The 17,404-nt window shown below is 42.2% G+C and overlaps 1 protein-coding gene across 1 annotated transcript in view; it reads right to left on the bottom strand.

Annotated features, from left to right (window-relative positions):
• Positions 1-12,249, bottom strand: part of COQ8A (coenzyme Q8A) — a 30,535-nt gene extending 18,286 nt beyond the window's left edge. Inside the window, exons 1-4 of the mRNA XM_062489339.1 lie at positions 12,073-12,249; positions 9,465-9,875; positions 8,430-8,496; positions 645-719 (exon numbers count right to left, since the gene is read on the bottom strand). Of these exons, the coding sequence (XP_062345323.1) occupies positions 645-719; positions 8,430-8,496; positions 9,465-9,875; positions 12,073-12,249 (730 nt within the window). The remainder of the gene's footprint in view (positions 1-644; positions 720-8,429; positions 8,497-9,464; positions 9,876-12,072) is intronic.
• Positions 12,250-17,404: the final 5,155 nt, after the last annotated feature.

Raw genomic sequence — 17,404 nt, 5'->3', positions numbered from 1 at the left:
TACTTCAAATATGCTGAAAAGGAAAGAGGATCAGTTCAATTTGCACAGCCTTTTGCATGTTATGAGAATCCTTTAGAAGGCAGCAAAAGACATATTGGAAATAGATAATTTCCATTTAACAGGGACATGAAGTGCTTTGTCAATCTTACAAGAGAGCAGCCATCCTCCAAGTTCCTCCTAGGCAGAACATCTTTGAATGAATTTCAAACAGAATGCAACTACCAACAAAATTTTCAGACATACAGGCTCATCTAAAGTTTCTGTTCTAATAGAAATGCATGGTTTCACTGAACAGTTTAAAAATAACTGTTAAGTCAAGACAATCCAAGAATGGGGCACAGGGATAGTATTCAATCTCAAGGTTGGCTATGGGAAAGTAAAGCTGTACAAATTGTGCTGGCACAAACACATTCCTTGGAATATTCCTCTGACCTCTGTCTATGTAGTGAAGCTGTGGAATATTGAGATGGGGAAGAGGTAAGAGATGAAGAATAATAATGAAAATAAAATAACTACCCATATCCCCTATTATTCTGTCCCACTACTCAGCCTTCAAAATAATACAAATCTGGCAAATGCAGGTAAACTGTGGGGATAAAATAAAGAGGAAGAAAATAAAATGGAAGTATATAGAAAGGGCTTACCACTGCGTTCCTCAGGTCTAAGGCTCTTCTTCGCCACTTCTGCCAGCGCCCCAATGCCAAGACCAACAGCTAGTCCTTTAAAATAAGAAGAAAAAGACTCAAGTCAGTATGAAAAAAACCTTCCAAGCCACATACAGAGGCATTTTTAGTAACAACAGCTCTATTAGAACATCCTGGCTTTTGCAATGGAGTCATCTTCACTCGATACTAAAGAGCTCTCCTTCAGCTCAGCATGCCAGCCAAGAATCATGGGCTAGGCCAGTCTGGGACATCTGGCTGTTGTAAAGCATGTCACAAGTGTTATTCAGAACTTTATGCTCTGGCTAATGTCCTGCTGTAGACTCAAATCATGGAGTTTCAAGAAAGAAAAAAAAAAATAAGCCAAAACTCTCTTAAAGATGGTTCTCAAAGTACAATTCTCAAGAATGAACAGAATTCCTCTCATTTACCACCATGCCACAATAGCAGGAGGAAAAACCGTATTTAGGATGAAGCCACTGCCAATAGAGTGCAAAGTTTTGCAACCCTGCTGTCAAAGCATTAGGTTTAATTGCTCTCATTAGCTGCCTCTTCCTTCCATGTGCTCATTTACTGTGATGAACAGAACACTTCTTTCCTGAGGCTCACCTCAGCAGTGTTGCAACCTGCAGTCCCAAAGAGCTGGGCTGGGCAGTAATCCCACACAGCAACAGTAAGACCAGGAGACAAAGCACCAGCACTCCACATGCACTATCACCCTGACAAGCAGGGAATTCCAGGGTGCTGTCTGACAGCCACAGGTGAAGCTACATCTACAAAAGCAGTGTTATCTACCTCTGATAACCAGAGCAAAGGCACTGAAGATTAAATGAGGCACAGAACTAATCATGCAGCAATTTGTACTACCAAAGGTCTCACTGCCTTCCCAATATCAAAATATTTATTTTTCTGGATAATACATGACATGGGCAACCAGAACAGATGGTGCAGCTCCACATCTCCTCAGCAGTGGTGCATCCTGCTGCGCTCCCACACTGCTGACAGTACTGGGTGCACCTGCTTTCCAAGCACCCCAAGCCCTCCTCAAGGCACTACTGGAAAATTTCTCAGCTAAAACAACCAGGCAACAAAGTCAGCACAATGAAGCAAGCAGAGCTGTCCAGCACATGGCATTTTGCACATGGGCAGGAAGAACCACATGCACAGGTTTTACAGACTCAAGTGAGAAAGCCTGGCCACAAACAAGGTGACCCTCATCTCACATGGCAGCTTTTCCTCTCTCCCATCAGGCAATTACAACACTCCCTCTCCCAGTACAATTTCAGGCTTGTATAGTTTGTCTGCTTCACAAACAACTCCACTTTCAATCTTACACACTATATGCACTGGGGCCAGAGAATCCTGCATAAGGTGAAGCACAGGAGGCATCAGTGACATTACAAGGTGGTTGGGGGTTGGGTATTTTGGGGGGTTTTTGTGGGATGGTTTCTGTTTGGGGCTTTTTACAGTTTTTCTGTATTTTCTGCAATTTTTTCTATGCAGTTGCACTGAACGAAGTCTGATGTTAGTAACTTACTTATGCAGACCCCTCAATTGTGCCAAATCATTCATCACCAATGAGCGTTTTGCACCAGAAATCCAGAGATTTTATTAGCTAAACAAAGTGAGAAAAATACCCCTAGGCTTCACAGAAAACAAGCAAATAAGCTTTTCAAAGACAGCATAAACAACACCTACTAAAATGCTGATAGACAATCATTTCCAATCAGATCCCACGTGCAGGAGAGTAACTTGGAGCAAGCAGTACCAAATCAGACAGGAAGCCAATAAAGACATATCTCATCAACAAGGTGTCATTTCCTAGACTAAATGCCACTCACAAAATATTTCTGTTGGCCTTGATCCCACTTTCACCACCTCTAAAACAATGTTCCCCACCATAAATCAGCTTGGTCATTATCAGAGCTAGACTGGCAGTAATTGGTTTCAAATTAAAAACATCACAATGTCTTCTAAAGGCTCTATGTACAATGTCTAAAATTAAAAATTACCAGATTTACTGCCCGGATATAAAAGAAACCATATCTGAAGTTTCTAATCTCTTCATCATTAAGACACAAACCACTTCTAAGATAAATGAAACACTAGGAACCAGATTCTAATCGGTCTTGCAGAAAAAAGCCAGAAAGGTTACAGAGCTTGTTTAAAAGCAGCTTGGGTTTACATCAGTGTGGGCAAGATCAAACTATAAATGAATGTGTTTTGCACCTTCCCTCTCATGGATGTACACAGTTGAACAAATGCACTAATACTGTAGACTGCACTAGAAAAAGAGCTTTTTAAATAGGTGTTCTTACAGTTTCCTCACTGCTCCACTCTATCCAATTTCTGAAAAAAAATGAACTCCAATCACCAGTCAACAACAGTTTTAAATAAATTAAAATCAGGCAAAACCAAGACCATGGTTAAACAGCTGCTAGGCTTTAAAGATCTAAAGTTAAAACAAAGGCCTCAAAGCTTCCTCAAACTCTAATCACAGTGTTTGCTGCTGCTCAGCAGTCTAGCTTGCAGAAAAGGAAGATGTAAGGGTGGATGTTTAGGGTTAAGGTGTTTGCCTTCCCAAGTAACCACTACAGACGCTGAGGTCCTGCTTCCCAGGAAGTACCTGGACATCTGCCTGCCAGAGGGAGTCTTCTTGCTGCTTTGCTTGAACACGGTGCTTTCTTTGCTTCCCCTCTTAAACTGTCTTTATCTCAGATCCCAAGTTTTCTCCCTTTTACTCCTTCTTGTTCCTTCCTGCAGTGGGAAGAAATGAGTAAGCAGCTACATGGGGCTTAGCTGCTGCTGTTCACCTGTTACCAGGAACAAGTCACCCCTCCAAAGAACCTGCAGTGCTGCAAAAGCACTCTCCTCCCCTCGGCCACTAATATACTTGCACGGTCACTCCAGATGTCCTTCACTTTCCTTGTCTGCAAGATGTGTATCTCCTCCAAGATTAGTAATTTTGAGACAGTTCTCAGCATTGCTCAACAGACATTGTTCAGCACCTTGAAAAAATAATATCCTTAAGTACCTCTATACAGTCATTCTCCTGCATTTTGCACTTCATGCAGATTATTTCAGCCTTGGAAAATGCCACTTGGCTCTATACCAGCAGAGTAGCTCTTAGAATATTTTCCAGGCATCTGCAGCATCTGGTACACTTCAAATCAAGCCTATCTAGAGATGCTCTGGAACCAGTTTTGTTCAGGACAAGACCTCTTGCTCAGCACCTGACACAACGAAACAAAAAGGAGCTGAATGGGCTCTTATCACTCTGCTCAGGCTGCCAAGCACAGAGGGAGCAAGACTCTCCCCTGGAGCAGCCTGTGCCCTGCTTTCGGTCACCACACAGCACACACTGAAAGCTCCTCAGCTGGACAGGGCAGTGAAAAATATACTGAAAGGCTCATGGGTCAAGATAAGGACAGGGAGATCACTCAGCATCATTATCACAGGCAAAACAGACTTGACCTGGAGAAGTTAGTTTAATTTATTACCAGTCAAATCAGAGTAGGATAATGAGAAATTAATAGTAAATCATAACCGACATTCCTCCTACTCCTCCCTTCTTCCCGAGTTTAAACTTACTCCTAAATTCTCTACCTCCTTGCCCTCCCCACAGCAACACAGGGGGAAGGGGATGGTGGTTACAGTCAGTCCCCCAGCGGCTCTTTCTGCCGCTCCTTCCTCCTCCTCCCCTGCTCCAGCATGGGGTTGCTCCCACAGGAGACAGTTCTCCACAAATTTCTCCAGCATGAGTCCTTTCCATGGGCTGCAGTTCTTCACAGACTGCCCAAGCACAGGCCCTTTCACAGGGTGCAATCCTTCAGGAACAGGCTGCTCCAGCACGGGCCCACTGCAGAGTCACAAGCCCTGTCAGCAAAACCTGCTCCAGTGGGGGCTTCACACAGATTCCTTCAAGCCTCCATCTCTTCCACTGTGGGCTCCTCCACGTTCTGCAGGTGGAACTCTGCTCCATTGTGGCCCTCCACAGGCTGCAGGGTCACAGCTGCCTCACCAGGGCCTTCACCACAGGCTGCCAGAGAATCTCAGCTCCAGCATCTGGAACACCTTCTCCACCTCCTCCTTCCCTGACCTTGGAGTCTGCAGGGCTGTTTCTCTCACTCCTCTCTCCAGCTGCAACTGTGCAGGTTTTTTCCCCTTTCTTAACTCTCATCCCAGAGGCGCTGCCACTGTCGCCGATGGCCTTGGCTTGGATCCATCCTGGAGTCAGACACAGGGGAAGCTTCTGGCAGCTTCTGACAGACGTCACCCCGCAGCCAAACCCTTGACAAGCAAACCCAGTACATTCACTTGCCACTCACATGACAATCAGAATCCTGCAGCTGTCAGGCCTGGATATACTTCACTAACATACCTCAACAGACTACATTATTGCTTCTTTTGTTTTCAAAATTGTTAAAATCACATTAAATCTAGACTTCACCACAAGCTTCCTGAATTTTCTTTATTGCAAAAGAATCTTATTATATCATTAAAATAATAAACTTGGAAACCAGGAATATGATTAAGGGAGGCAGGAACAGCTTAGAAAAGTCAAATAAGGCAAGGAAGGGAGACTTGAAATTAAAAAAAGATCAAGACCTGAATAGGTTGAACTGATGACCGATCAGGCTACAAAACAAACATGAGAACAAGAAAACTGCAGAAAAATCTGTTTTGTCAATTGCAGTCCTGGGAAGAACAAATAAAAATCAAAGATGCAGTTTAGTACTAAAAATACACTTACCAGCAGCCACTCCAGCTGCTGCAAGAAGCATACAGAAATACATATAAAGGACTAACAAGTTCACTAGAGGATCTTGTGTTGATCACAGAGCAGTATTGCATGCAAGTGTTGGAAAACACGATGTTCAATCCTTCCAGTAAAATCGTTCAATCTTTCCTCTTCTTACCCACAGAAGAGGTAGGAAGCTAGGCAGACTCAGCAGTCCAAGTATTATGTCCTGTTATTAGCTTTTCCATCACCCACCAGAGTGTCCTGACATCATGGCTGAGACACAGCCATGTTACGCTCCCTATAACACTGGAAGGGACAAAAGAAAATATGCAAAGACAGGAGGAAGAATGGGATCATACCAACAGCATGGGAAATTCAGCTATCTGAACTCCAGAAATAGTTACATGAACTCTGTTTTTGACCTACTCAACATCATTCCATCTTATCCAACCCTAAAATACTGTTTTAATACAGAAATAAAGGGGGAAAGTGGGTTTTATTAAAAAAAGTAAGTGTTAAAAGAAGAATCAAATGCTAGTTTGACTAGTGTAGAGATGGTAGGAAAAGATTCCACCTCAACCACTTTATTTCCCAGAATGATTTCTTGTGGTCTTCAAATGAAGATGGCATTCCCAAAGCACACAAGAAAATTCCAGCACAAAAGGTTTACTTGTTTTAAGCTACATTCCCTCACAGAGATGGAGCAGCCTCCTGCCCTTAATTATTTTTAAGACAATGTAAAGAACCAGGCAGTAGAGCAGGAAATAATCACCCTCCACCTCTGCCATTCCTATTTGATTCTAATCATTTGAATGTCCTAGGAAGCAAGGACATAGCTGGCTCACTAATATTCCACAGGTTAACAGTGACATTTCCTGCAATATTTCTTCACCCTCCCACATCCAACCTGGCCTTGAACACTTCCAGAAATAGGACATCCCCAACTTCTCTGGGCAGGCTGTGCCAGTGCCTCACCACCCTCTGAATAAAGAATTTCTTCCTAACAACTAATCTAAGCCTGCCTTCTGTCAGTTTAAAGCCAGTATCCCTCATCCTGTTACCACAGGCCCTTGTAAAATGTCCCAAAATATTACCAAGGGGTATCTTAAACTGAAATAAACTACATATAGATCACATCTGTTGTTTGCTAAGCCACTGTACTGACAGTACTGTTTCTCTTTGCTGTTGCAAATTAAAATGCAGAGGGAAAGATAAGCAATGAATGTTAACATTATTGCAGAGGCCAGAGAATCTGAAAAATTTTTGCAGAAGAATTTTCCCCCAGAAGCCCTCTAAAAGCAAGCAGTCTGCCTTGCCAGCCATTTAAATCATATAAAGCTGACAACTGAAGGCAAGTAGCAAGACCAAAAAAAAAAAAAAAAATACATACAGATGTCTGGTGATGTTGCTTATAAGCCATCCCCCTCTTTCCTACTCTTTCTTAGTGGTTTTGGTCTGCTGGGGCTATTTGTTTTGTTTTTTACCTTGAGGTTAGGAGAGGACAGGTTATACTTCCCCTAGAAGCATAAGTTAGTCTTCCCTCACACAACAGCCTTGGGTGCCAAAAGCTGGAACATAAAGCAAGAGCACTGGAACCCAAAGTTCACAGAAAATTTGGTCATCTGCCACTTCACATCCACCAGCTGTCAGCAAGCAGCAAAAGATGAACGCAGAAGATGGCAGATAAAAGTGCTGTGATACTTCTCATAACATTAAAGGCTAGGTTAGAATGGTGTGCTACTAGAGCTTAAGAGCATATTCAGGTGAGTTTTAAAGTAATGTCTTGTTACTCTAAAATGCAGATCATGAACCCTGCTTCCCCTTAAGGAATACTAAGCATGATGTGAGGCCAGATGCCTGCAACAGACTAGAGGGTTAAAGAGATCTGACAAGCATGAAAAACATCACAAAATTCACTTGCTGTTTATTCCTTCACTGCATAGGATCAGCCCCTGCCCCAGCTCCTCCCAGTGTGTGTATTAGTCTGACAAAAGGACACAGAGAAAGAATAACTATTGTTTTTTATAAAATGGTTGATTTGAATTGCATTTGACAGGTTATTTTTCTTTCTTCTGGGATCTGTAACACAAGGATGTTTACCTTGTATGTGTGCTTCTCTATCAAATTTTGTGGAAGAGAATCACAAGAGCCACAAGAGAGACTGTTCACAACCTAGATAGGACACTATCATCTCAAAACAGTACAGTCACAAAAAAACCCAACCACAGCCTACTACCTACGTAGCACTACCTGTGTTCATCTCTCCACCTGCAATACTGTGGTCCCTTTTTCTTCAGCAACATGTTAAGTCCTTTGATGGCTTTGGATACAAGACATTAAATAAGCATCATCTGTCAATATTACTTAAGATATTGAGCAGCTTCTTGATATAGTAAGTCCCATTCTGCATGTCAAATTCATTTAAGTTTCAGCTCTCCTGATCTCACAAGCTCAAAATTTACATCTTCCCTGGGAGAAAATGGTCTATAATCAATGGCTAAGTAAATCAAACCTTGACTATTATCATCTCCCTGTACTCAAAAAGGAAAAACAGGAGGATATGTTTTATATTTAAACACCGTTCAAAGAAGTAGCAAGGGTAAGGTTGGGAAAAGATTTCTTAAAATAACAGCTGCTCCAGCTGTCTCTGTTTGACAGTAACAGCACACTATAAGAACTGGGAGTTTCCTAAAAGTGCAATCACACATGCAAGACCAGGGTATTCGCACAGGCTGGGGAACAACCTGCACCTCAGTCTCCCACTAAAACAACACAGCTCACATGGTATGTGTCACCATGAAGACATACAGCTCTACTATGCACTCCCAAACCATCTGCCCCAAACTCTTAAGAGCAATGACAAAGCCCAAATCGAGCTCTGAACTAAATCAAGCTGTTTGTGGGAAAGCACTTTCCTATTAGCAAGCTGGACTGGCAAATGAAACCACCCAATGCTGCAGAGCAGGAGCCCTGTCACAGCCAGCCAGTAACCAGCCACAGCAAATGTGGGAGTGCAAACTGACCTCCGAAGTTGGCGAGTCGGCCAATCCTGGTGACAGGAACCTTCCTCTCCCGGGCCCTCTCACTGAGCTGAAGAGGAGAGAGAGGGGAAAAACAAAATAAGAAATCCACAAATTAACTGGGAACATGGTGAGACACCTGCAAATCCAGAGCACAAGCTAGAGCACCTGAACAACTCCATGCTGCAGAAAGCTTTCCTTGAACCCAAGCCTTCTATCTATTGGGAGATTTTCAAGCGAATACAGAGCAGAATGGACAAGTCATGAACTGAAACAGTGAGCAGAGGAGAGGGAAGGAGAGTAGGAAAGATAGAAGAGCTGATAACCATGTTTGCAAACCCCAAATTGAAATTTTCAATTTCAACTCAGCAGCCCTTTGTATTTTGAACTTGGAGAAGCTGCACAACGCTAACCCAAACTGCCTTCCACACAGGGAATTAGAACTCATGGAAGGTCACCAGATTCACAGGACTGTAGACACTTCCTCCACACACAACAGCAGGAGCAGCTAAGTATACAGTTTCATCAAATATGCTGAGTGAGCCCACAGTGGCATCTGATACTGGATGTGGGGAAGGAGCACAAGGTCAGAGATGTGACCAGTATCTGCACTTGTGGGTTCTGCACACTCACACAAGGGCATGAAGCACTAAAGCAACAACTGTGAGCTATGCTACTCTCCAATCTACCTATGCTCAGGGCAGCATTGCCTCCACCTCTACAACTGCAAGATGCCACACAGGAAGCCACTGTCTCCACTGTGAGGATCCTGGGTCAAATTCTAAACCTATGTACACTGCTTAAACATCCTCTCACATCAGATTATCTGATATAGAGGAAGTAAGTGTGAAAAAGAGACTGAAAAGCTATTGACAGAACAAGTACCATGGAGTTAATGAGCACTGACATTTCCCTCTTTTGCCCCCACAAAAGGAAATAGTGGAAGAGGAAGAAAGGAGGCAAACATAGGAGAAGATGAGTAAGGGCAATCTAGTACAGAAACCACAGTACTGAGTATCCTTAATTAAAACAACATACCATCTGTTTGTAGGGTTTCTGCCCTGAACCTGTTTTGGCCTGTCTGGCTTTATCAATATCTTCAGCAGTTAATCCACCAACAGAGGAATGGTCTTGGTGAAAAGCTCTATTTTGTCCAAAGGCAGTAGCAAAAGGATTTCCAGGGTCCCTAATGCCTCCAAATAACCTCGCATCCATTTTGGGAGGGAAAGGCTTCTGACCCATGCCAGAAACTCCAGTCTCATCAACATTTCTAAAAGGTCCATTTGTTGTGTAGGAGTAAGCAGGGCCTTCAGCGCTGTGTTCTCGAGGCTTGCCAGGGGCAGTGGAGAAGTCCATTGGAGCATCTGATGGCTCTTTGGCTGAGAAGTCATAGTCTTTCCCAAAATCCTCACCAAGGTCAGTAAAGTTCTCCTGCTGTTTGCCTAGTTCCTGCAAACAATAATTGAAATACTTTAAGAAAAGATCTTAAACGTTGCTTCCTACCTACCCACGGTCCTCAGAGATGAGCATGCAGCTAGGTGTCATGTCTCCACAGCAGCAATTATAAAGACTTAGACACTTCAGCACAGCAGACATTCACAGAAAGAGTCAAAAAATAAAGGAAGAGACACTGAGGATGCCTGGAATCTCTGGCAACCTTTTAACTCCACTGATGGGACAAATTCTTAAACATTTTCTGAAATATCCATAACTGGAGACACCTTGTTTTTACATACACTGCCAGAAAGGGTCACTAAATATGGAGCTCACTAGAAGCAATGCACTGCTCAGAAACAACAGGTGATGGGAGATGCAATACCACATAAGACTAACATTGTTTTCCCTTCTCCCATCCTGTTTTCAGTCACACAACATGAGCAATTCCAAGCCCAAAGCCACCTGAAGCAATACCAGACACCTTCTTCGAGGCAGAGTAAGCTCAGCCTTTCACAGCCATGGCATAACCTAAACTGCAAAACACATTCCATTATTCAACCACTAAACTATGTGTTGTCATCCCAAAATAAATAAAATTCTGTGCCTGGAGCAAGGATAACAGCTTTGGGCACACAGCAACACTCCAGGCAAGCTTCTCCTGACACTTTTTTCTGTCCTAACCTTGCAAAAGCTGCCATACAAAGTCCAGATATTCCTTAATACTTTTCAGTCAAAAAAAATACATAAACAAAAATCAACAGCAGAGCATTATCTCCTGTTCACTTATTCCTTGACATATTCTAGTTGCCTATCTCAGCAGTGGCAATACTATAAAATAAATGATGACTATTACAGACAATCAAGAGGATTTTAAACCCTGCTGTGGTCAGGCAAGCAGGCAGCATATTTCAGGCTCTTTCCTAAACACTAATTAAATTTCCCTTCCTTAGAGAAGAAAACAAGAACATGCTCTTTCCTGTTATTCAGCAGGTCTCATGCTATTATGAACCTCAACATCACAGTGGGGGAGGAGAGGAGAAATATTTACACATGGGGACCGTGGCCCACAATACTTACCAAGCAAGAAAGCCACCTTACTTCTATATTTAGATTTTTCGAAACATGCCAGACAGCTAAAACCCCATCACTTAATGTAAAGTATCTTCTTCTCTTCAAATCAGAATTCTGTACATTTAGATTTCTTACTGAGCCCTGCTTTGGCAGCAGCTTCTCTTGCAACCTATTTACAGAAAGCAGGGCAGTTGTGCTCACTGGGGTTCTCTTGTGCAGAGAAACATGCACAGGAACAGAACATCTCTTTCCTCTTAAGTGCAAGAGGAGCACAATGACAAGACAAAGCACTATCCCCATAAAAACACAAGTTAGTTCTACTGCAAGCTTAAACAGAACCAAGAAAACATAGGCCCAGATTCTAGGACCGAAGCTATAGATTGCCATGGTAGTCTAAGCTCATTGCATAAAAATCATCAAAATCCCATTCATTTCTGTTTCAAAAATGAGCTACATACTCTTTCTAAAGGATCATGAGAGAAGTACCACAGATAAGCCCCTTGCTTTCAAAAGATAGCAGCACAGCAAATGTGAAGCTCTTACAAATCTATCCCCATCTCTGATGGGAGAAGGTGCTGTCTGGCTTTCCTTATGTTCCTCATTTGAAAGCTAGTTCTGAAAAATCCAGCCTGGGCTGTAAGTGGGGAACATGAAAACACCTGACCCTGTGCCACTCTGAAAAATATCACGTGCAGCAATTCTGCCAAGAAAGGAAGCAGCACTGAAATAAATCCAATGCACTCTAAAAGAGCTCCTTCATCCAGTGCACTGTAGAAGAGAGGCAAATCAGTGCTCAAAGTTTAAAGAGATTCTAAACAACAAAGCTGCTGACCAGTCTTAGCAAGAGCTTGATCTTTGACAAGAAGAGATGAACAGAGCACTTTTCTTATTCAGAATGTCTTCAACACCCAGTAATGAAAACACTAAAATTTCCCTCCCATTGCTGTCCAAGCACCTTCCACACAGATTCCAAAAAATTCCCAGAGCATTGCAATATTATTACTATTATCAATCCTGCATTTCAGAACTAGGCTCTCACTCAAGATGTGAGTTTCCAGACACTCACACAACAAAACCAAAAAAGTACCTGGAGAAAAAGCAAAACATGAGACTAGACTGCACAAAGAGCTTTGCTTACCTGCACCTTTCCCAAGGCAGAACTGAACTGTTCCTCAGCAGCAGCCTGGAGAGTCTTGGCAATGGTGACTACATCTCCCCCAAGGAGCACCTGCCGAAGCTGTCCTGCTTGGGTTTCCAGGATTGCTTTACTGAGCTTGGTCAAGCCCCTCATGACCATGATGGCATCACCTGCCATGACTGATGCCTTTCTGTGCTGAAAGATAAAAAGGGAGAGGGAGCAGGGAGACAAAATGTCAAGAATGGCTTGCAACAAGTTTCACATCCCCTAAGAGCTGGTAGCATGCCCCAGCAAATCTCTTCCTGCTTTGGCAAGCAGGCACCATGGGAACTTGTCTGCAGCCCAGCTGGAGTGCCTCTTTAGCTGATCTTACCAGGAAAAGAGAACTCTCCCTGTCTTCATTAGGATGTTACGAGTTAGGATGACTTTCCAGGACTCCATACAAATATCCAAGTTACCACTGACCAGGGCAAGTAAAAACAGGTAAATGTCAGAAAACACTGCAAAGACTCACTTGATTCCTTCCAGATGTTAGAAATGGATTAAACACATTAACATTTGACCTTTAATTATTATGGGGCCTTGGAACATGTTCTCAGGCCCTGAAACCACTGATCAAGTTCACTGCCACATTCCATTCCTGCTCTCGAGCTGTGCTTGCTCATTTTACATAGCTGAATTTCTTTACTCCCACACCAATGATTAAGCTTCGTCCATCCTCCAAAGGTAGCCTGCTCCACAATCTGTTCCATCCTCAAATTGTATCTCACTCTGCTATGTTTAATTGGAAATTTATGCATGCTCAGAATACCTACCTACCACAGCATTTGCAAAGTGCTACAGCGAAATTTTGACTCAGCCCCCCCCAACCCCCCTTCCTTTTCAAGGCATTCCATCTCAGATTTATAACAGCCCGTAATAGCCCGTGCCATTTCAGTGTCTTCAAATACAAATTGGGCACCGCAGGATGCAGGACAGTGTGTCTGACAAGAGTAATTTCCATCAAATCTTTTGGCTCAGCTTAGAACCAAGCTCAGGCTCAGGACACTGGCTCTCCAATGTCACTGTGGTTCATGTAAAAGAAATCCAGTGGCTGGGGTGCAAAACTATTTTGCAGGGGATATTTTCACCTGCTTGTTTCACTCATCTGCTACACCTTTAAAGTACAGACAGGGTCACAGTTCCAGGAAAGTTGCACGAGAGTTCCTTAAGAGCCAGGAGAGTTCCATGGCTCAGTTGCACATGTTCCCATCTTTACTGACACAGAAGACAGAGGCATGTAGTTGGAACAAGATATTGACTAAGGTCCACCCTTGCCCATAAAGCATTCTCTGTAATAATCCAGAGAGAAAATAAATGTTCTGACTGCAATAGGTGCAGAGCACTAGTCTAAGGCCACGTATTTAAGTAATTTCCCAGGTAAGTACCAATCAGGTATCAATCCATTTCTAGAAAGTAACCTGTCAACATATACACATATACTCAACTATAAATGTTAATACACTGATGTGGTACAAGTGGTCCTGAGTCAACAGCACACAAGGCATTACACCCACCTGCACACCACAAGTAGCTGGATGCAGTTACCCTCTCAGGAAACACAAGCCCTGTCTGCTAGTCATGTACTAGTCATGAAGGAGAAGAATGGACTGCTAAAGCTAAATTTGTGTCTAAGTACACAATTCTGGTGAAATCACACATGAAATGCATGGATTACTACAGCTGAACTTCAGGGAGACAATATTATGCAAATACAGGATAAAGCCCAGTTACTGGGATATTTGTCCCACCACTTTTATCACTGATCAAAATAAGGAACAAGCACTGCAGCCAGGAAGTGTTACACTTACATGTGTAAATTAAAAAGACAGTCAAGTGCTTACAATTAATCTGGGCATAAGAGGTTAGCTGTAAAATAAAAATCAAGCACACCTAGGTCATTATTCTGTGGTTCTCATTAAAAGACCTATCCATAGTCTCCAGACCTCTAAGAAGTGTTACTCCTGCATCTCTGCATTTAACCACTATGACCTGTTTTAATCCTGTGTAATGCACTTTTAAACTCAAAAGTTGCCTTTCAGGTAAGGAAATCTACTTTTGTCAACAGGAAGTGTTTTTCCATCCCTACATCTTCACACTGGAAATTTCCACATGGATCTCACTCAAAGCACTTATTTGCAGGCTGTCCCTGCAATTCACAGTCAGGCAAAGAAACCAGCCAACAACCCAGTACTGTCCCAGCTGAAACGAGACCATTCAGAGGTTGCCTCTATTAAGAAATAAGTGCTTTTGTGATCACAAGTATTAGCAGCAAGGAAAGCTTGAGTGCAAAAAAAGTTCATTTCCTCCATCCCAAGAAGAACAACAAAAGGTAAGCCCACATTTGGACAACACACACACACAAATCCACTTTTAATATGCATTTTCACTAATCGACAGTAGTAAAACTATACATCCCTTTCATCCAAAAACAGCCAAAGACATTGTCATGAAGAGACAGTTATGATATGCTAAATACATGTTTTTTAAAAGAAATAAATCTCCAAACAAAATTTCAGAGAAGCTAATGCAACCAGAAGTAGAAAACTTACATTGCACAACACTCATTCAACCCTCCATTGCTAAATATATCAACAAGCAAAGAGGACCTATTGCCCTGCACAGATTTGGCTACAAGACATTGCACTGGGCAAATTCTTACCAATCTCTCTCTGACTTCCTATGTTATCAGCCCCACTCCCTCTGCACAGCAGCTATAACCACCTTGGTACCAGCTAAGTGGTTTGATAGCTCAGAAGCATTCTAAATAAAATATATGCTAGATAATCAAGAAGGTAAAAGACTACACAAAAAAAAATAACCAAGCATTAAGAAAAGTACCTTTTCTTCTCCAATGAAAAAGCAGTAAGCACAAGCAAGGACAAAAAAAACCTGAGACAGGAAGCACATACTTCTGAGAAAGCTGGTACTGTACCCAACAACTACACTTGTGTTAATAACCAGCACAGACAGCAGGCAAAGCATTTCTTCCCCCCTGAAGAAAAGTTCTATTCATACCCTGCTAAATCAATAAGTGCAGCATAAGCAAGCTCTGTCAGAAGGAGATTTAGGGAGTGGTTCCAAACAGAATGAGTCCAAGTGTACAAAGTCTGTATCTTTGACTTTTGACACTTGACTTGCTCCCTGAGGATTCTTTATCTAGTGCTAGCAAAGTGGGGCACTGTTACCAACAGAGCATGAACAAGCCAGTGATGTCTACATAGGCTGTCAGAGTGCCTCTAGCCTGGACTGAAGAGGGCTGACAAGTGCTGACTGTGAGCCCTTTTCCAAAAATAGGCAGGGTCACAGATTTGGCTTAGTAAGGTTCTCACAGTTGAACGAACCCCTGGAAAACCCCCACACCTTCCAGCATGAAGAAGCTTGAGCCAAGTCATCCTCTGACACCATGCAAGGTCTGCACAGAGGCAGAGGGGCTTCTACAGGTTAGATGTCACCTGATTCAGAGCCCTGTTTTAACAGCAAAACTAAACCAATGCCTCCTGTGTGCAACAATCCTGAGCCTCACAACCCATCATTCTCTAGAGTGACTGGCTGCCAAGTGTTTCCTCCCCTTTTCAACATTATTTTGGATTATTGGACTGGAGGTTTAAGCAAGTGTAGCAAGATACTCAGCTTATCAGAGGCCAATAACAAAAACCAAGAGCCTTGCTACAAGCAACAGAAGAAATCATGTACTTTTCCTGCTTTAAAAACACATTCTTCCATTCTTTCTCTCTCTTTTCCATGTGCTAATATGTCTTCCTACACACAGATCTGCTTCAGACTCCATGAACTTTCTTCCAGATGCTTGTACAGTGAGGTCTTACTCAGATATATATATATGCACATGCATATATATATAAAGAGATATATAAACGATGGGCCAAGTTTAAACACAAAATTTCTAATCATACAAATAGCAGAAACATATCTGAAAGTTTTCTGTGCACGACAACATAGCCTCTTTCAGTTTATGGGAACTACTTCTGCTATCAACACTTTGCTAAACACCCAAGCACTGTTGAATAATTTAAAAAACAAAATAACACAAAATAACTGACCAAATTAAAAAACATTGAAAAATCCCCCAAAGAAAACCAGAGCAGGTTTACAGCAGACCATATTCCCCCTCTCAGGTCTGCAGTTTTAGCTGCCTTCTTTACCTTCAACTTTTAGTCTAAATAAATGAAAATAAATAATAATACTAGCTTAGACAGGTAGTAAGGCAGATAATTAGGTATTACATATGAGGAAGAGAAAATAGCCTCTATTATCTTCCCTCTCTCCATTATCCTTTCTTACAATCACTGTTATCTTAGTTGTATCTAAACAAGGACTAAAACCCTGGCTTCAGTTATAACCACCCACACCATCAGAGCAAGTGTGGCAAGAGTCTACTGAAATAAAAATAATAAACACCACAAACAAGATGCAAAAGGCCTGATTACCAGGACATTGTTCCATGGCCATGAACCAACAACAGACTAAGTTCAGTATAACTATTATTCATTAAGCTTCTCTGTAACTGTTCTTTTACAGATTTTTCCATTTCTTTTTATGTTTGTTGCCATACCAACCCTTTCATGAGATCCTTTCATTCACAGCCTTTTTCAGTTCCATCACACACCACCCCACCAGTTCCTTTGATACCAGATTGCCAGGTCTCTGCCTAGATGTATTTTCATTAGCTGGATTCCTTGGGTTGCAACTGACCCAAATTTTAACTATGCAGGACATAAAACCAGCATTTTAAAAGGAAGAAGTTGCCATCAACCTTTAAATCAAACTGAAAATCCACCTTGCTTATCCTTCATTCTTCCCTTCTCCCTAACTCCTATACATTACAGCTCCAAAGGAAATGTCTTTAAAGATGTGACCTGTAACAGAAGTAAGGACCCCTATATTTGATCCTGCCCCGTGGCTTGCACTCAAGCCCCCCTTAAGCTGAATTCATCAAGTCTCTGAAAGCTGCTTTACAACCACCCCTCCACAAAGCAGTTTGCCAATGCCATTTAAAATAAACACCTTTGAAGGGCAAGCAGAACTGGTTTGCTCCCTAATCACTACAATAGCAGTACACACACTTATAAAAATGGGCTGCTTGGAAGACAAATGCCTCTTTCCACCAAAATTCAGAAGGCTTAGCACTCATTTTTGGCAAATGACAGCTAGTTCAAAACCCAATTTTCCCCATAAATGGTTTGACACACATAAGAGTAAAAAGAATGCTTGGACACTTTAAAAGTAAGCACAGCCTGCTTTATTTTAGGCACAGATATATCCATGCAAAGTG

Source organism: Cinclus cinclus, chromosome 3 (genome assembly GCF_963662255.1).
Source record: "Cinclus cinclus chromosome 3, bCinCin1.1, whole genome shotgun sequence".
NCBI lineage: Eukaryota > Metazoa > Chordata > Aves > Passeriformes > Cinclidae > Cinclus > Cinclus cinclus.
Note: the sequence above shows the minus strand (reverse complement) of the source record. Positions and strands in the feature narration are given on the sequence as shown.